Raw genomic sequence first — 20,801 nt, forward strand, 5'->3', positions numbered from 1 at the left:
TACACTCTGCATCAAACAACATTTTAAGAGCAAAACTTGGAGCTGCTGGCGTTGAGCCCAAGTACTCCTGCACTAAGTGAAAAGTGCAGTGGGGGTTTAAAGAGCAAATAGGGCGGGCCACTGAGGCTCGATGTCCCACCAAGTGGGAATCCCTAATGGCTCCACGTTTCTGGATTTAAGATACTAGAACTTAGTTTCTGGAAATAAGATACTAAGCCAAAGAAAAGTGCCAATCACCACACACACACACACACACACACACACACACACACACACACACACGCACACGCACACGCACCATGCACTGATGGAATGTCTTCTGCAAATGCTCACTGGATCAGTTTTATCTCTTTGCTCCTAGTGAAACCACACTAAGCAATCACACTTTAATGTTTTAATTAGAACCAGAAGGAACACCGTTATTCTGCTGCATGTTGTTTTAAACAAGATCTTCATCTATGAAACACAATCTTATAATAACATGATAGCTTCAGAAGAACTCCTATTACTGAGTGTCATAAATCATAGAAACAGCGCTGGGTTCTCCTAAGACTACAGGCATTCTGTTACATCCACCATTCGCAGATTAGAACAATTGGTGCAAATGCACATTAAAAAGTTATTAAAAAAGCTTTTTACCCAAATCCCCACTGCCAAAAATAAAGGCTAATAAAGAAAAAACTGGCAAAAAGGTATATATTTTTAGGATCACTTACCATAGCGAATAGGATATTTACATCCTGCAGAAGAGCATTTTCCTTAAACTACTATTTATAACCCTTATCAGCCCAACAACAAGAGGGCCATCAAGTCAGATCCCTTCTGGAAAAGAGTCAAGGTCAACAGGAATTCGAATTTTCTTTATCTTTAGTTGCGATTGCTACTGACATTCAACTGGGCAATAAACTCAAAGTCTGCCAAATATTCCCAAAGATCAGGTGATCCGAAAGCTATCAGAGCACAAGGTCATTGCCAGGTAATCAGACCCTCAAATTATGATTTGAGTACACTGGCTGGCAGATGCAAACACCAGTGGATTCTGAATGACTATTGCCCCGCCGCGCCCACCGTGAGAGCGACAAGAAAGGGGAAGTACGAGAGGGCACTTACTATGCTTCCTCACCAGAAAGGACACGTCCCCTGAAGAGCACTGTGCCACATAATGAATCTTTTTTCTTGTTTCCTATTTAAGGTTAGTTTTATGTAAATCAGCACAACATGGCTTTTACTGTGCCGTCCGGGTTCCTGAACCTAGATCTCTCCCTTGGCTTAAAAAAGCAAGTTATGGGCATATCTACCTAGAACTGTGTGACATTACTCCTTCAACCCAGCATGCCACCGCATGTTGAAAAAAAAAAAAGATACATTTTAGCTTGAGAGGGGCTAGAATTTGCTCAGCCGGTTCAATTCTAGAACATCCGATATTTCAACAGAAGCTACGAAGTCCTGTCACAAGGCTCACTGACGTCAACAGGAGCCACACGTTTAGATCAAGGCAGCACTGGGCTCCTTGCATATTTGACTTACAGATTGAAAACAAAGCCTGTTCTAGCTGCAGAGCAAGAATACATTAAGCCTGAAGCTTCCCTCTGAAGAATGAGAATTGAACCTAAAAGGCTGCGATCGGCACCTATGACAGTGGCCCCATGCCACTGACTGCACTTCAGTTGGGAAAGAGCAAACCAAGAAAAAAAGACTAATGAAGAGTGTAGAAAATATTCTCGACGTATAAAAGCAACGGCCCCCGTCTGTCTCTTCGTGCACAACTTGCAATGTTTCATCTTTTAGCCGAGCCATTCATACTTTCCCAAGCCCACTCGATCCTAACAGCACGGAGACACCTGGGAAAGACACAAAGGGAAGGATGATCCTTCCAAAAGCATGCGAATCCTTTACCTGGGAATACCACCGACCAGAAAAGCCAAACAAAGACTCTAAACATACAAAAATATACCATGCTTAAACAAAACTTTTCATATAGAGGTACTAAGTCCCAGGGATAAAGTTTGAGTCAAATACTACTTCAATATTTTAAAAAGTAAGATCCTTTTTTTAACATTTTGGCACAAAAGTGGAATCATTTTAATTAGCAGGCAAAACCCTGTACCATCTCTATCCCGGGTTCTATTGGACTCGGGGAGGTGATGTGAAGACTCAGCATAAAATCGATGTTGGAGGCAGGAAGGGGATGAGGCTGTGCAGCCCGGGGATGTGCATCTGTTGGGAGCTCATGAGGCAAAACATTGACTCCGGGATATGCAGGAAACACTCCTCAGCCAGTTGTCAAGAGTGGGGGTGGGGTGTCACCTAATCTTCTGAGCAGTAAACTGATGAAATGAGTCACTGAATTCCCATGAGAGCTTGACCAGACTCTTTCTTTCTGCCCAGGCCCTGGACCCACACAACAAAGCCAGAGACTTCTCCATAAGACTACAGTACAGAGAGGCTGCAGGGAGTTGGAGAGCACCCCTAGAAAGGGCTGAAAAGGATCCGTTCTACCCATTAGGGTACGGACCAAAGGCAGCTGGTTCTCTGGGTGGTCCTCTTCTAGAGACCCGAGGCTACACAAAGAGGTTGGGTGTGGTGGTGCACGCCTTTATTCCCAGCATGCAGCAAGCAGAGGCATGAAAATTCAGGGCCAGCCAGGACTATATAGGGAGTTCCAGGATAGCCAAGGCGAGATAGAGAGACACTGTCTCAAAAAAAAAAAAAGTGGAAGAAAAAGAGGGAGGTAAAGGCACTTGCCACCCAGCCTGACATCCTGAGTTCAGCCTACACACACACATACACACACACACACACACACACACACACACACACACACACACACACACCTCAAAGTGAACACGCCACTACCCTGACAAACCCAGTAAGAGTGAAACAGTAAGAAGGAGAGCTGGAGGAAACAGGCAGAAGGAGAGGGGGAGTATTCAATGAAATCCTTGCATCCCACAGTCTGAGATCTTGGTGTCATTTCTGACCTTTCTGTCACCGTGTGCATGGTGTCTCAGTCTAGCCCAGTCCTGCCCCACTTGCAGACTCGTCCTCTGCTTTGGTGCAGACTTTGCTCATTTGAACTGGCAGGCCTCGGGTCAGTCTTTCTGTGCCTTAATCCATCCTTTACTGGGTCCTGAATTGGGCCACAACTAGACTGTATTCAGGGGCATCTGGTTGCTTCTTTAATAAGTACCAGAAGTGTTCAGAGCCCTTTTGGGGACTTTTGTCTGGGCGTTATCACCTCTGAGGCCTTCTGTGAGATGCGTCCTTCCTTCTATCCTGACCGGTGGTCTGGCTGACAGTCCCTATGTTATGCTGTGTAGCTGCCTTTATGCAAAGGCATATTTGTCTCTCATACTCTATGCATCCACCCCATCTTCATATCAGCGACTCACTCTGTGAGAGGAGCTAGGTGGGCCATCATGTTTCCCTCCCTAGGACCAATTTCTGGGAAATGAAGTAGTTGCCAAAAATGAAGACCTCAGTGCAGGACCAGTGTGTGAGTTCCACTCAGCCTTGACAAGAATGCCTGCCCGAGAAAGACAGAGGCCAGGCTGTCCCCACACCAATGGGATTCCATCTATGTTAGTCCCCTGCATTACACTGACTCATTCCCATACTTTCCCTGGCTCTAGATAAATTCTTGGCTCTCCCACTGAACCTTCAGAATGCTCACAATCAAATCTCTGAGTTCTGGGTTGGCCTGGTCTACAGAGAGAGTTCTGAGATGTCCAAGGATACAAAGAGAAATTTTGTGTTGAAAAACCAAGAAAAAGAGGTGAACAAGACTATTCCCCTCTCCTACATTTGGGGGTATCATATCCACAGTAAGCACCAAATCCACGGTATCAAATAATTCCATCTATTTGTGTTAAAAGTATTCCTTTTAGGAAAGGGGATGTTCTTGGTGCCAAAATGCTGTACTGTGAACACCCATAATCCAATTTTTTTTGGAGTAAAGTATTAACTAGGGAATTTCCCTTTTAAAGACTGTGATACCTAAGATGTCCCACAGCATCTCAATCTCTCTGGCTCCGTTAACCTGTCTCTAGGGAACAGAGTGGCAAGAATGGTTTTTTATCCCCTGCCTGGCCGGGTAGAGGGAGAAGAATCTGAAGTGTGTAGCTGACACAGTATGAAATGATCAGAGGAAGATAGGCAAGTGGGGAAAGCCCTCCTGGCTTCATGTGGTAATGAACACCTTAGCCATGTGATGACAATGGCCAATCGAGACAATTAGCATACTGAGCAGAATGGCAGCCGTAGAGGCGTGGCTGAGTGTGAACGACACACCTAGTCAGGTCAAGGAATCATAGTTATGGGGTGTTGTTACACTTGCAGCACTGAGGTAGGAGGTGAGGGAACCGGGAGGAGTCATGCAGATGTCAAGAATGCCACTGGCCATCGCACAGGGCTCCCTGTGAGAGGACATGAGAAGAATCTCCTTCTGATATCAATTTCCCTCATTCTGAGTAACTTTCCCGATTCTATAAATCTTGTAGCATATTATATTTTATACATGTGCCAGGGCGTTGGATCAGTGGTAAATTAACTGCCAACTTCTAGCTATTATACACACGATTGTATCTTACATATTCTTCTGGCCCACTTGAAGGCTATCAACTTCTCCTTTGTGTCTTTCTTTCAAGAATAAGGGACTTACACCAGACTGAGCTCTACCTGACCGTGCTGCTGAGAATGACTTTGATTTTCTGTCCCTTCATATCTTCACCACCTCAATGCTGGGGTGACGGGCATGCATGACAATACAACACTCAGCTTCATGTGGGGCTGCAGATGAAGCCCAGGGCTTCATAAATGCTAGTAAGTACTCTTCCAACCAAGCTACATTCCCAGTACCAAGACTTTTTTGACTTATATACTTTTTTAATGTTCCAAAATCTTAGAATGGGGTTGGGGATTTAGCTCAGTGGTAGAGCGCTTGCCTAGCAAGCGCAAGGCCCTGGGTTCGGTCCCCAGCTCCGAAAAAAAGAAAAAAAAAAAAAAAAGAAACCAAAATCTTAGAATACAGTGGAGAACACATGCGTATCTTAAAGTTCAATATAGATGACATTAACTTGTGGTTAAACTAATGATTTCTCATCTTTCCAGTTGTGGGAATGTGATACACATTCAGTAGATTCTACGTTTCACATATGGATCCTTTCCTGGGCTAGTGGTATGCGGCTCTATACTTTCTCACGATACTAGTCAGTAGCAGTGAGCTGTATTTCCCCGTCTACCACAGGAGCATGAAGATGAACAAGTAACACACTAGAATGTGTTACGTGGGTGAAGCCAGGATACACAGAAGGGTAGGTATACTAGACATGTTGCCTATTTTTAATATTTTCCTTTTCAAGTGAGTTAATGAGGTCATGCCCTGTTGTACATGAAGGAACACCTGTATATGGTTTTATCCCAAGGTATCAAAGTATAAAAAGAATGCCAAGGTATCATAAACACATTTGAATAAGAGTGTTCAAGGGCAGAATCCCCTGAAACAACTGAAGTTCTATAGAGAGTGCATTGACCAAAAGCTGACTCTCCGGTAACAAATGTTAGATATTTTATGCATTTTCTATTGCCTTTCCTTAAAAATATATTATGAAAACTGTCTGGGTTATTTTTATGTCACCTTGACACAGTCTTGAGGCATTTGGGCAGAGGGACTCTTAGCGGAGAAAACGCCTCCATTAGATGTAACTGTAGGCAAGTCAGTAGTGTATTTTCTTAATTACCGATTGATGTGGGAGAACCCAGGTTACTGGCATCAGTGCAAGCCCTGGGCTGGTAGTCCTGGGTGTTATAAGAAAATAATCTTAGCAAGTCATGGGACTAAAGCTAGTACACACCACTACTTCATGGCTTCTGCCTCAATTCCTGTTTTCAGATCTCTGCCCGGTTTGAGTTCCTGCCTTGATGTCTGTCCGTCTGTCTGTCAGTGCTGGAGTGTGACCCAGGAATGGTAAACTGAAAACTACCCTTTCTTCCACAAGTTGCTTTTGGTCACAGTCATAGTCATTGTCACAGCAATAGAAACCGCAGGACAGTGAATAAATTCGAAGACTTGCTGTAGAGCGTCCTGTCTTCCTTTTCTGATACAGAGCTAAGTAAAAAGGAATTGAACACCCCTGTTGGTTGTGCGCGGTGTCTAGAAGGGAATGCATATGGGTTAATATTGGTAAATGGGAGAATGCCAAAGCTAAATGTGCCTATCAGATAGAACGCTTTCAGGTTAAGTAATTATGGAAAATTATCTGCAAGACTGAACTAATCCACAAAGCCAGACAGGAGCAAGACCCAACTTCACCAACTACACTTCAGGGACGAATCAAGACAAGAGGTAGACAATGCATACATCTTTGTAAGGAAATTGCTTGGCATAAATTTATTGTCTGGTTTTTGTTTTTGTTGTTGTTGTTGTTGTTGTTTTTGGCTAGGCCAACAGCCAAAATCTCTACTACCATTCTTAATGAATGCTAGCATTCATAGGCAGGAAGAAAGATGAACTTGGGGGCAGAGCTAAATATCATATCCCAGGAGAGGAAATTGTATCTGCTACTAGGAAGGGCAGAGGGCATAAGGGCATCCTCCTAGGGTAGCATTGTTACTCTTCTTCCTGCTTCAGAATTCACCCTGCAATGCTGTGGCTGTCTCCACCTATCTTTTCAGTAGATTCCCGTTAAGTGGCACAGGACAGTGGTCAGGAGTGTTGAGTAGACAGAATAAAGAGTCATACATAGAGTGGTTTACAGCACATCCCAACTACTATGACTTCTGGAATAGCTTCCCATTAATTCTTTCCCTGATTGGGAAAACTGTGTCATTGAGACAAGTGGCATTTTGGTCTCTATTTACACTTTGACAGATTTCTTTGGGAAAATAGCTCTCTGGCACCCAGGAGTGATCGGTCTGGAATGAGAATATGGTGCGTTTGAGGTTTAGAACGGTCCTCTTTAATAAGAAAGTATCCATTCATAGCTGCATCTCCTCTGCAGGGCACAGGAGACTTAAAGATGATGAATACGCACTCCCATCCACAGAAGCCAGGGAAGGATGACCCATAAACTGCTCACTGCGACATATGGTACAGAACAAGAACATGAGATCCTGGGACAGAGCTGAAGACTGTCAGATGCTTCACCTCACAGGTGGGGGAATGAGTCCCGCAGACAATGCTTCAGCTCTATGACCAGGAACCTCTACAGTTATAGCTAAAGGGATATAACTAACTAGAACTAGAAAGATCATCGTCTTACTCTGAGTCTCACAAATCTCTAATTGGAATTTGTATTTCCTTCAGGAGTATATGCGCAAACCCGGTAACATTTAGCAGTCCCCACGAATTGTTCCCAGTGGTAATCATATTACATATGTGCCTGTTACAAACACAGTATCACATATTTTACCTTCATCACTGCTTCAAAACTGGGTTCGACAAAGGGATTACTGGTAGACCTTATTAGTGAATGCTAAAATATTAAAGGCAGCACTTACATGGCCATATTAGAAAATTTCAAATAATGAGATTACAATACAAGTAGTGCCCCCATCTAATCCTGTATAATTTATTAGTAAAAAAAAAATATTACTCTGGCAAAGTTATCTACTGGCTTCATCGGACTGCCGAAGGGACTCAACCAAGATGTCAAAATCCCCTGAAGAAGGTCATCATAAGTCGATGGCCAGGTAACTAATGGTAACTAAGAAACAATGAGCCCTGGTTTCAGACTGGTTCCCCAAGGCCGGGCCATCAGTATATTGAGGGCTCAACACAGTCAAAGCTTCCAAGAAGTACCCAGTACTTAGTGACCATTTCACTAGCATGTGCTTGGTTTCCTTGGTAGCACACACAAGCTTCCTAAGGACAAATACAATGAATGACATGTTTATCCCTATAGCTCACACCAGATACCCAGGAAGAACTTAATCATCTTTGATGATTTGACTAGAATATATACATTTATACCTCAGCCCTTAAACACAGTTCCTGATAATGTCTTGACTATAATTCTAAGCTCTGTTTTTCTCCTTGACTACATTAAAGGGGCACATCTCTAATATTAACTTCCTCACTTGTACCTTGCCACGAATGACATGATGTAGAGAACCTACACGTGGAACAATGGATTCTCTCCTTTATTTTTCTTGAGTAGAAACTAAAACATGGATTTAAACTGTGCCAGGCTTCGTGATGGCCTTGAAATGATTAGGAGAACCAACCTAAAGACAAGTTTCTTTTTTTCTTTTCTTTTCTTTTCTCCCCCCAGTTTAAGACCCAGAGCAGAATTACAGGGGAAGGAACAAAAGAAAAGAAAAGCCTTACTTAATGGACTGAATTAAATAATTAGAACTTTATACCTGATATTTTAATGCTAAAAGAAGCATTTTTATTGTTTGTGAAAATAGTAAAATTCATTTCCTTAATATGAGTGCCAAAAATATTCTCTCTATGCAAGGTGTCTTTGAAAAATACCTTAAAGCTTGGGAAAGAAAGACAGGAATATTATAAACATAAATAACAGATGCACTGCAATAGAAAATACACACGGCTCTTGTTGGCCCACCAATGGTTTTCTAAGCAAGAAGCGTTCTTTAATTTACAAAGGAGCAAAACAAAACAGTGGAATCCTCTTTTAAAAGGCTTCAGCCTCTGTCTGCCAAGGTAGAGGATCTAAGAGCATTTTAGTGGTCCTTTACCAGTCCACTCTCCCTTATTGAAAAATAGTGCATGATTCTTGGAAGACAAAGTAACCAGAGAATCCACAGAATCTGTGTATGATATTAGAGTTTGTAAGCCACGCTACAACCCTTGCCCCTTGAAAGCAACAGCAACAAACACCAATGCACGACTTGTAGCAATAACTATTGGCTCAGATAAGACCAGCCAGTGCCAGCAGCAAATCCTGTGACATCACATACTACGCGTCTTATTTAACCCAAACCAGAAGTAAAATAGAACCATGTCCCGAAAGACACATTTTAATTAGTAGGATCTTTTTTTGTTTTTTTAAGGATCTCTTTTAAGTTACAAAAATTGAGATACAAAGCCTGGTAAGAAACACAGACTGAGTTCACACATAAATAAAAATGAACAATCAACAGGAAACTAAGAAATGGCCCTGTGGACTAATGCCCTGTCTTTGCCAGTCTCGGGTCAGACCCATTCAAGCCCAATCACAGAATGGCAGCAGCAGAAGGCAGTCAAAGGCAAGCTGAAACTTCAGCTATCTGACTGACCTTCAGAGCTTGGGACAAATTGCTATCAGTCAACGTCAACTAATGACAGGAGCTCTTTGGCTAATCAATTGTTCTAAAAATGATCAAGAAAACCACTCACAGGATAGCTCATTTTCACATCAATGCCTGTGAAGTATGAAAAGCTCATTTTTTTTGAGTTTTTAATAAGCTCATAAGTAAAGCAGTTACTTGGTAACAGAGGTCACCTTACAGAGAAAGACAGAACCTTTGTCTGTCTCTCACATAGTCTTTTATTACCATATGATAGTAAAAAATATGCCATGGATATGCCAGAGGGCTACATAATAAAGTAGGTAACATTCCATTCACTTTTGAGACAGAGATCTGTTAGACCTCCGTTGGTCTGTCCGTAATTTCAAGTGCATTTTTTTTTTGGTTGTTTAAGATGAAAAGCAATGGCCTCCAGTTTACCAGAGATGTTTCCTAATAGGCAGGAGATACCCCTCTAGTGAAAAGGTTACAGCCAAGTTCATGCCCTTAAATATACAGTTACTGCTTAAGGTAGTGAAGCAACATTTCTTTAAGATCCCCTGTTTTTGTGATGTATATAAATCAAGCAAACAGAGAAAAGGGAAGGATAGGTCACATAGCTGGATCAGCCAAAGGAAAAGAAAGTGCTTCACAAGGGGTTCTTAGGGAAACAACTCTCTACACACCTAATCTAGCCTGTCTGATAAGTTAATAACACGGACTTTCCGATAACGGGTATCTGTGGAGAATAATAACTTCCTCTTTTCTTTCTTATACCTGACTTTCCCACCAGAAATCCTACCCTGCCTGTCACTCCATGTAAAGGTCTCGCCTCAATTTGCACTGGAGTAGCAAAAATAGCTAAAGTAACAGAGTGGTCACAAGCTGAGGGTCACAGTCTGTGGTCACGATTATGTTTTATTTTGTCCTTCTCTCAAAAGTGCTTTAATCAAACTGCACCAGAGAGCTGTTGGAATACAAGCAACCCCAGGAGAGAAGCAATAGTTAAGGAGCAAGTGAGAACAAATATGAGAGGTCAGTTACTCCCCCAATAGACTAATGAAGCAAAGAAAGGACGAAGGAAAGAGAAGAAGGGAGGAAGGAAGGAAGGAAGGAAGGAAGGAAGGAAGGAAGGAAGGAAGGAAGGAAGGAAGGAAGGGAGGGAGGGAGGGAAAGAAGAAAGAAAGAAAGAAAGAAAGAAAGAAAGAAAGAAAGAAAGAAGAAGAAAGGAAGGATTACTAAGTGTTTTTTCATCTTCAAAGCTAAGAATATTTTGTTTTTTAAAACCAGTTGGATTTTTTTTTAAAGATAACTGTTTCTAAACAAGCAGCATTAAATCGATGTTTTCATCCGAAAAATTGCAAACAGAGGACAGTTTCAGATTACGACCTAAACCTGAATTGCTAAGGCCCCTTTTTTCAAATTAAAATATCTTCTTTGGCCTCAACCACTCTCAAGTTGTCCATAGGAAAGAAATAAAGGAGGGAGGGTAACACTTAAGCCAAGCCATAATTGGAAGTATGTGAAAAATGAAGTGTCAGTTTGGTCAATAAAGGGCAAAGGTCAGGGGGAACTGCAGCCCCAACTCTGTGCGAAATGTGCTCATTAAGACATCCAATCAGAGAGCTCCTTCTCACCTATCCCTTTATTCGCCGGACAGCTGACTATTTCAAATGCGTGGGGTTTGGGCTGTTATTACTTTTCTTCTTCATGTAAAAAGGCGAGCTGGTGTATAAATCCTTGCTCAGTCATCTGGAACACAATGTGGCCCTTCCCCACCTCCCTCCCTCTGTCTCCCACCCCCCTCTCCCACAACTCTGCCTGCTGGCCTCCCTGCTCTGAACAAATGCCTAGAAATTCCCTGCAATAATACAGAGAGGTGCCCTCTGCCTCTGTTGCCTGAACTCATACAAAAGCTGGGTGGAGGGGGTGAGGGCAGTGGGAGGCGTCACAACTATTGATACTGTATGATGCAGAAGTGCTTGTCAGTTGTGTCCTCTTTAAAGAGACACATTGCTTTAGGCTTTGTGTTTCTCAGTGGCCTTGTTGTTGATTGGGGTCCTGCCTCCAGAACAAGTTCACAAGTGGATTTTTCTGTTTTTTATTTTACTTATTTTTACGTCATGTACGTTGGTGATTTGACTCTATGTCTACGTGAGGTTGTCGGATCTCACGAAACAGGCGTTACAGATAGCTGTGAGCCGCCACGTGGGTGCTGGGAATTGCGCCGTCGTCCTCGGGAAGACCGGCTAGTGCTCTTAACCACTGAACCATTTCTCCAGCCCCTCACAAGTGGGTTTTGGAATCTCCAGTAATCGCTGAACTCCCTCCAGGTTGAAATGTTTCTCGTCAAATTCCAGTCTCAAGATAATACTTTCTCTTTACACACACACACACACACACAGAGGGAAATCAGATGAGCTTTAAGTGGGAAATATTCTGCAGGAGAAATATTCTGCCTTGTTTTCTATGCTCTTACTCTCGACTCAGGAAGTCTTTGAAGGTGGGAAGTGGTACAGGCTCTTAATACGGAATACAAATGAATCCTATCAATCGAAGTGCTCCCTTTGGAACTTCCAAGTTCTCTCTCCTCTTAGAACACAAAGCTAGGTCCTCACTTGGCAGCTCACCAGCCCCACCCATTTCCAGGGCAGAGCTGAGCCCCAGACCAGAACAGGCACAGAGAAGAGTGACTGGATTGGCAACAGAAAAAGATCTGACAAGCAGCCTACTTTCCTATCCAAAAGGCAGACAAAAAAAATACCGTACCAACCTACCAACAGCCTCAATCAATCGCCAACCAATACGTGGCCTTTAGGTAACCTCTGAGCTTCTCTGTGCTATTATTTATCATCAGCTTGCTCTCTTGTCTTTGGACCAAAGAAAGACCAAAGAAGACATGTCCAAACTCAAAATTCTGCCAATCATTACTAAAGCTGCTTGAAAGGCAGAATGGCTACAGCCAGGAGTTTGGCTCTAGAAGGAAGAGGCAGTAGGCTGGTTAGCCATTCTGCTCCAAGCTACTTCCTACAATAGGGAGGGCTGTGCTCTGTTCAGCAGGACAACCATGCACAGAAAGATAAAAGACATATGAAAATGGACACCTGTCAGAAGATGGACACCTGTCAGCGTGCACCATCTACAAGCACACTGTACAGAAGTGCCCAGGACGGCCTGTTCTAACACACTTGTGCAGCCCAGAGTATAAGGTCTCTGGGTTGACTTTGACTGTGACCTTCTTGGATATTTCCTCTACTTCCTGTTTCTCCTGCAAAATGGGAAGCTAGCAAAGGGCCAAGGGGATAAAATAGAATTTACTCTAATGTCTTCGGAAATTCTCTCAAGCAAGTTACAGAACAGACAAAAAAAAAATATCAATGTCACAGCAACAGCAGCGGAGTCCCCAGCCAAACAAGAGACATGAAGCCCTCCCTTCTAAAAGCCAGCTTAAAGGGGCTTCACTGTTAGAGAATCAATTTCCAGAAAGGGGTCACAAGGGTTCATGTGAAATGAAAGCAATGGACACAGGAAGAGTTGTGATAATTTCAGTTGAGGAAAAGATACTGTTACAGTTTAAATATGAAGTGTCCCCTCAAAAGGTTCATGTGTTAAAGGTTTGGCTGTCGGCTCATGGGCATTTGAGAAGTGAATGGACATGAAGACTTAAACCTCACCAATGGAGAGATCTGTTTACAGATCCACAGTTGGACGGATTATTTGGAGATGAGGCTTGGTTGGAGGAAGTAGGTCACAGGGCCATGTCCTATATCTCATCCTTCCCCTTGTCTTTCTGCCTCCTGTCTATTATGAGTGACACACTGGGACCCCACATGCACCATGTTCAGCCTCGTCTCATACACACACACACACACACACACACACACACACACACACACACACACGCACACACACTCACAGACGCGACAGAGGTATAAGTGAGCAGGGCGTTTTCAAGGTTTCAAACCTTGAAGAAGTGCACCAAAATAAAATAAATCCTTCTTTAAGGCACTGTTTCCAGATGTTTTGACACAGCAATGGAAGTCCAACATGGACACATTGTGCCACTCATGAATTCACATTGAGTCCCCGATTCATAACATACTTGGTGTCTTCATAACTCTAGACCTTATCCAGATTTTCTTTGGAATGCCTACACTTTGATTTCTTTATTAATCCTTACGCAAAATCCATCCTGAAATTATTTCATTGATTATAACAGTTACTGATGTGAAAGAGATGAGGTGGTAGGGACTTGCCAAAATTGCAGGAGCTCTAAGAAAGAGTTATTATTATACCAGTTAGATTTTCCTGGATGACTTAATTTCTTGGAAGGGTCAAAAAATACGGGACTCATATGAAATGTCCATAGGTGTTTAGTACCTATACTATGCAGAAGACAGGCTATTTAACAGACAGCCAGAGCTTAAGGGACGTTTTATATGTCTGTCTGTCTGTCTGTCTGTCTATCTACCCATTTATTTATTTTTGTTCCACAGCTATCCTAATGAATATTGAAAAAAACTAACAATAAGTTCAATTCAAATAACGTGGTGATGTTTGGAAAGTGTCCTGCTCCTGCCTGTAGGGGAAACACCTCTTTGGGAATGTTCTTGACAGAGTTAGTTATTTCTTCCTATTGGGTATGTATGAGGGCATATTTATGGATTTATAAATCTTTCCAAGAGTGCCGTTATTTATCCAGTTGACTAAAATGGACTCAAACTGTGTAAATAACAATTTAGGACATGTACAATGAGCCAAATGCTGGCACCGCTTCCACTCCCGTGCCTGCCAGAAGAAGCAGACAGGAAAAGCATGCAGATGCCACCGTGCACAGTTAGTCCGGACGCCGCACAGAAGCTCAGCTCCACAGGTCTCTGGGATAAGAAAGCGGGTTGAGGAGAGTCCTGGTTAGCAGCACTTTCAGGCATCATTCTGTATCGAGCAGGAATTTCCTCATGGTGTCTGCTGGGGGTGGTGACTAGCTTTGGATTCTACACTTGATCTTAGCCAAAAGGCCGAGAAGCGATAGCTTTGGATTCTAAGTGGACGGGTGAGGGAGAGCGTGAGTTAAGAAGGATCTTACATGCAGGAAACTTGTGGCATGTGGGTCTGTACTGAACGGGGACCTCCGTACTTTCTGAACCTTATCTATCCGTATCGACGTCCTCTGTTTTGTGTAGCACCAGGGTTCATTTTCGTAGTTTTTGAGATTTTTAAACTTATTTTCATTTACATGTTTATGTAGGTGCCAAGTTATCAGTATGTGTACAGTACTCAAGGAGGCCAAAAAAGTGTGTCAGGTTCCCTGGAACCAGAGGTCCAGGAGGTTATGAGCTGTTTAACGTGGGTGCTGGGAACGGAACCCAGGTCTTCTGCAAGAGCATCAGTGACACTTGAGCCACATCTCCGAGCCCAGGATTGTTTTCAAGTGGTTCAGCCAAGATCATTCAAATGAGACACTTGAAAAGAAACAGCAGGAGCGGAACGCTAGCCCCATACAGGTGTAGGGCTCCTGAAGATAACAGGCTCACCACCGTCTGGACTTTGGGATGTCACCAGTCCAATGTAAGAAACAAGCAAACTCCTAATTTCTGGTCACAGCCATGGGCAGAGGGGAAAGGGGAATCTTTGTCTTTCAAGAATCCTCTGACCCTGTTTGGGAAAACTCATGCATTCCAGTCCTTAATTCTAGCACATTTCCTCAGCCTGTAAGCTTTTTCCGCCTCAGGTAAACGACCCGCTGATCCTTAGATGATACGTGTTTTTTTAAAAGCAAGAAGCGAAAGCCAAAATGAAACAAACAAACACCAGGCGGTGACCCCTGTAGCAGCTCTGGGCTGTAGGAAAAAGAATTTAGATTGCATTTGTACCTTTCTGAGAACTCACAGTGTAAAGTGGAATTGTTCCAGCCAAGCCTAGGATAGAAAGTGCTGACACTACCCTTGCTCTGCACGGCAATGCCGAAGCGCGCGCACACACACACACACACAGTTGAAAGAGAATAAAAAAAAAGGCCTCTTGGATTTATGCTGCATATTATTTTCCAGTAAAAGTCAGAGGTCAAAGGTTACCTGCTTCTACCTCAAGCTCGAGACTGGCTTTACTATTCCAGGCTCCATTTTTACTAGGCTTCTACTTCTAATGAAGTCAGCAAAAAGAATTTTTTGACAATAAAATGTCTTCAATGCTCCATTTGCAGAAGTTATTTCTGGGGGCAGGGGGGCAGGGGAGGCATACCACACAAATGCCTTAAAAAAAAAAAAGATCATCCCCACTCCTGTTTTCTAATCAATCATGCTAAACCCAGTATAGACTGTGCAGCTCTAATTGGTGTGCCCCGATTAAGTTACATGACCAAATTCCTTTCTTGCTGACTAACGCTCCAGTAAAAAAATGATCACAAGTCAAATTTCAAAGTCGCACCTACTGTGGCCTCAGAGGCAACTTCAGGAGAGCAGTCTTTCATAGTCAGATGCAAACCTTTTAACTTTAATTTCATTGATTGCCCACAAAATCCATAGGAGCGAGGCCCTCCTCCAAAACATTTAGATATTGAGTCTCCCTGCTGCTAAAGACTACTATGATGTTTAAGCTTTATTTCTTACTGGTTATTGAAAGACATGTATGTCCATGAACACCCCACCACCATCATGTAGACACAAGTATACATCCAATGGGTAACACAAAGTAAGTGGGTTCCCTCCTGTGTCTAACCTGGCTTTGTGATGAAGCTAAACCTCAAAGAGAGTCAAATAAATAAAACCAGAAAAAAATGATGGCCTTAGTGCAGAGGGAAATGTACCATAGGTTGCCAAATTGCCTTCTAAGAATCGTCCTCAACATGCACGCTCTACTTTTGACAGTGCTAAGATCAAACTGAGGGCTACGTGCATGAAAGGCAAACCCTCTACCCCTGAACTAGGTGGCCAGCTCTTCCTAAGAATCGTAAGATGTTGTTTATTTGGACTTTCTAAAAATCTTTAGACAGTGTTTATTTGGACTCTTAATGGAGGTTTGTTTCATCCTGGCCCCTTGAGAGGCCTCATGGATGTCACAGCAGGCTACTAGTACCATGCTCTCTGTGCACATTTGAATTCCTCCTTTATGTCTCTAACCTTGCCTCAGTTGGTTCATGAAGGTGACCAGGTTACAGGCAACTGGAATGGCCCTGAAGAACCGGGCCAGAGACCAAGATGAGCAGATTCTCGCGGTATTTGGGATTTATGCCATCAGAGAAGCTCTAGGGCTTATAACTGACTTTCTGACATGTTTCAACCCTTGACCACGAAGCAAGAAGCAAGGGAGAATGAGAACCCCTCTCCTACCTTGCTCACTGCTGTTATCCCCACTGTGTGAAGTGTGGCCACCGCTGGAAGGGCCCGGGGTTCCTCCTGAACGAGTGGATGCCGTGTCATCATGGTCTCTATTCCAAGAGGGCTGTGGGGCACAAATGAGACAACTGAGTGAAAGCCATCTGTAGACAGGGTGTGATCCCATCAGACAAGGACAAACTGGGGAGGGCTACAGGGACATCATGCCACCATTCCCAATCTTCAAAACTGGTCCTAGCTCAGGGCTGCATAGGTATGCTGAAAAGCTGCCAATTTCAGCTTAGAATAGTCAGTCTGTAAGTAATAGCATGTTTTATTAACCAGGAAACTATTTCAGAAAAGGGGGACATTGCTAATCCTTGAGTCTAGCTATACCTTAACCCTCTCCTACACTAAAAATGCAAAATGGAGGTGCTGGTCTCTAACACTGTGTTCCCAAAGGCCTCTGCTTCATTCTAAGAGACAAACCTGTCAGGGCTTTCAAAATCTCACAATCTGACCTGATCCATAATAGCTAGTGTATGTCAGCTGTTTGCCTGATGGTACACCACAAATGGACCGGGCACTGAGACAAAAAAGAAAAGCTAACAATAGATTCCCATGGACTGTGTACACTCAGCCCCATGCCGAGTCTTCTTGTACTATTGAACAGAAAACAGATGTTACTTCTTATCACTGGGTGCATTTGAAAGTAACATTCAGATTGGCTGTAAATTCAATTCTTAGGAAAAACAATCATGGTGATACTTCTTCCAAATCTCTCTTTATCACCAGAAAAGACTTGAATGAGCTTTTAGTACTTGCTTTCAAAACCAGCCTCATGAGTCACTGGTCATCCCCTGCAGTAGGAGTGATGCAGGATAGAAAGCTGGCTCTTGGCTGGGAAGCGATGTTTGTCTTCAAGATTATTAGTGGAAAAGCAAGATGATCTTATGTGTAAAATATGTCTACATCATTTCAGTCATAGACAGTCATGGTTCATGACTCTGTTGTAGTCAAGTTTGTTGACCCTTCCACAAGTGGGACCTGCCTAGCAGAATCACTTCTCTTTGTTTATTTCTTGAAAAGCATTTACCCATCCCAGAGACCATGAGAAGAGCTGAGAAGAGCAAACAATTCGGACATTCAGGGTCAAGAAAACGGAGATCCTGTCCACAAGGCCTGCTTCACTGGAGCCCCAAGAGAGACCTAGTGCTCCTCCAATGGACACCTCACCCGACCCTTGAAGGCCTGACGACTGGTGCCACCCCAACATAGAACCAAGCCACAGAGCACATCCCTTGTGTGTTGAAGTCACCCATTGTACATATTCTCAAAAACAGTGCTAATTGATTTGCGGTTTCCATGATTGAGAGATACGTGAACTGTGAAAAGAAGCTTTTTTGTTTTGTTTTGTTTTGTTTTGTTTTGTTTTGTTTTGTTTTGTTGTTTTGCAGACACACATTTTAAAGCATACCAGAAGAATGCTGTAAGATGTAATCTGGAACACATGCTCAGAATGCAAACAGTTAATGCATAAATTTTCAGTTTGTACAACTGCAGCTCTAAAAGGGGGACTTGTTTATTCAGAGCTCTGCAGAGAGAATGGTACAGCACCCAGGGGACAGACAATGCCAGGCACAAAACCCCGGTGCCTCGACATGTAAAAGGATGTTTTTCTGTGTGCTACAAATCCCACTTGAAAATATAATTAGAAGGAGAAAATGGCAAACTATTGCATTAACTGTAATTGAACAAAAGACCAGCAAGGCGTGTGGGAGGCTGCAGGGGCCCGTGGGAGTTTCAGGATGCATGAGATCCTGCAAGGGACGTCTCCTGGGCACTCTCATTTTCTTTATGTTGTCCCTCTCTACTAGTGTTGACTGGTGATCTGACTTGTAATTAATAGAACAGCTAGCAATAACAAGCAAAAATACAGAGCCGCAGCCTAACCTCATCAGAAGCACGGTGGTTAATCTGATTAAGAGCAGAACTCCAAAAAGGTGACTTAGAACCGGCGACTCATTCCGTGTCAGGCAGGAAACTGCCCTCCTTTCTGCCACAACAGACCTGATATACTCACTATCTTTTAATGAGCTCTGCTGATTTATTCAGTTTTGCTCCACTCCCTCCCCCACTTCTCTACTGTGCAGGATGTAGATTAATTCAATGCTTAATTGTTTAGTAAATTCAATTTTCCACATTCTATTCTGCATGGCTTTAGCTAAGGTTCTTAAATCTTCAGCGGTGAGCCCTGAGCTCAGTGTTTGTGGTCTGCGCCCACCTTTTTCATCACCATTTTTCTTCATCCACCACTTAATTCACCATGAAAAGATTTTCCTTGCTGGAAATTCTGATTCCGCTATGATCTGTGAGGCATTCCGATTCATTGCATTTTCATTGTGTTGGGTCTTAGATGCGGGGCTCCTCTTTTCTCACAGCCATGGCCACATTACACAGGCATTCATGCAAGAAGTGTTGGATTCCACCTCAGTTTATCCAAATTTTGTGCAACCTATACGTTTAAATTTGTGTGCTCGCCAGAAGGCGCCCATATTTTCCAGCTAATATCATTCCTCTGGGAGCCTTACTCTTCCAGGAGGCCTGGGAATGCTGAACATGGCTCCCTCCTAACTTTTGTGGTCCTGCCTTGAATTAGCATCAGGTATTAGCATTTCAACAATGGTGTCATCACATGAAACTGAGCAACAGAAGAAATCCACAGGGTTACCAAAACAGAACGAGAATTGTGCTTACTTCAGTTCATTAAGCAAGATTAAAGTCCAAGTATCAGAAACAGCTCATGAACTCTTCCAGTATAAATATGTAAGAGAGCCCTAATCAGAAAGAACCCCCCCCCCACAAAAGCCATCTACCAGGGAGCTTCAGTTCTAACACATGTCTGTGACTGTATGTGGTCTCACCAAACAGCTTCGTTATTTTAAAATTAAAATATGTGCATGTGATTAAGTATATAAATCTGTGAAGTTGTGAGTTGCTTGGGGCCACTCGGAAAGTAAGACTGACAGAGTAAAATCAACGGTGCATTGAGTTAGATGTACAGCAAATCTGAGGCGTGGGCCTAAATTAACTCTCAAAGAAGCTTCTTGTCTTACCAGTGGATCTAATTTGAGTGATGGCTATATTGTCCTCTGTGAGAAAACCACTAAGACAAAGGCCCTAACCTGCAGTCCAATTACCACCTATGGAATATGTCAGGGGCGGGGGGGGCATCTGTTCTATTAATTCATATGTTTATATACATATTTATTTGCATATTTTTCCTATGGGGTGGTGGGGTGGGGTGTCTGTAACTGTCCATCAAATCTCAAGAGAGCATGTGACTCTAAAAGCATAAGAATTACCAGTCTAGGAGACTCTGAAGGCCCAGACACAAGGCTAGAGAGGAGAAGACTTCAGAACTCACTGAGTCTCTGTTTGCGGGATGGCACAGTGGTACCCACCAGGCAGGGCTTGACTGCTATAGATGGAAAGAGGTGGCTGAAACCGGCCCTCTCTCAGAAGGTCCTCCTGGTTCTCTTGGTTGATGTGTAAATATTATATGTTACATATGAATAACTTAACCCCATTCGTGTTTCTAATTCTAGGGTCTCAGAAGAGAGCAACTTAAGATATTTGAGGCAAGCAATAGTTTTCACCTTCTTTCCTTGCTGTAGCAGCTTAGAGGCTTCTCGGTTTGGTTTGTTCGTTGTTTGTTGTTTTTTTTTATTCTTCTTTCACTTCTTACGAATGAAGCAAACAAAGACTCATTTGGTCTGTTCTCTTTTCAGTGTTTTAGCTCTGGTGCTTTCTATTGAAAGAGGGTTCTGCAGGCATCTGGGAGTGGGCAGGCACGGCCTCTCCTGACTGTAGGCCATTTCAGGACAAGGACGGTAGCTCATTCTGCCCAAACCGCTCTTTCAAAGAGCTTGGGACAACCCGTAGCTAAAGCCAAGGGAACTAGCTAGAATTATTGCTTCTTACTTTCCCAGTCCAATCCCAACAGACCGCACTTTTAAAACACGCTCTTTCCATCTCTGCCTTAGTCTTTGAGATAGTCTGAGGTTCTCTTCCTACCTTGGGTATCTTCCTTGGACAAGTCCTTTCACTAGTGTACAGTGAATTAGCACAGACACAGACTAGGCTTGTATCTACGGGCTTCTTCTGTTCTGATTACATGAACAGCAGTGATCGGCCACCTCCATACAAAGATGCCTACTTCACTCAACACGTCCCAGGCTAACCACTCTCCAAAGC

At 43.1% G+C, this 20,801-nt stretch overlaps 1 protein-coding gene across 6 annotated transcripts in view; it reads right to left on the minus strand.

Annotated features, from left to right (window-relative positions):
• The window catches only part of Meis1 (Meis homeobox 1), a 139,181-nt gene that overhangs the window by 91,507 nt on the left and 26,873 nt on the right, over positions 1–20,801 (minus strand). For all 6 annotated transcript variants that reach the window (XR_015636811.1, XR_015636810.1, NM_001436989.1 and 3 more), the window contains 1 exon segment: positions 16,560–16,671. Coding sequence is in view for 4 of the 6 variants with exons in the window: in NM_001436989.1 (NP_001423918.1) it covers positions 16,560–16,671 (112 nt within the window). In the remaining 2 variants the exon portion in view is untranslated.

Source organism: Rattus norvegicus, chromosome 14 (genome assembly GCF_021556685.1).
Source record: "Rattus norvegicus strain SHRSP/BbbUtx chromosome 14, alternate assembly SHRSP_T2T, whole genome shotgun sequence".
In the NCBI taxonomy this organism is placed as follows: domain Eukaryota; kingdom Metazoa; phylum Chordata; class Mammalia; order Rodentia; family Muridae; genus Rattus; species Rattus norvegicus.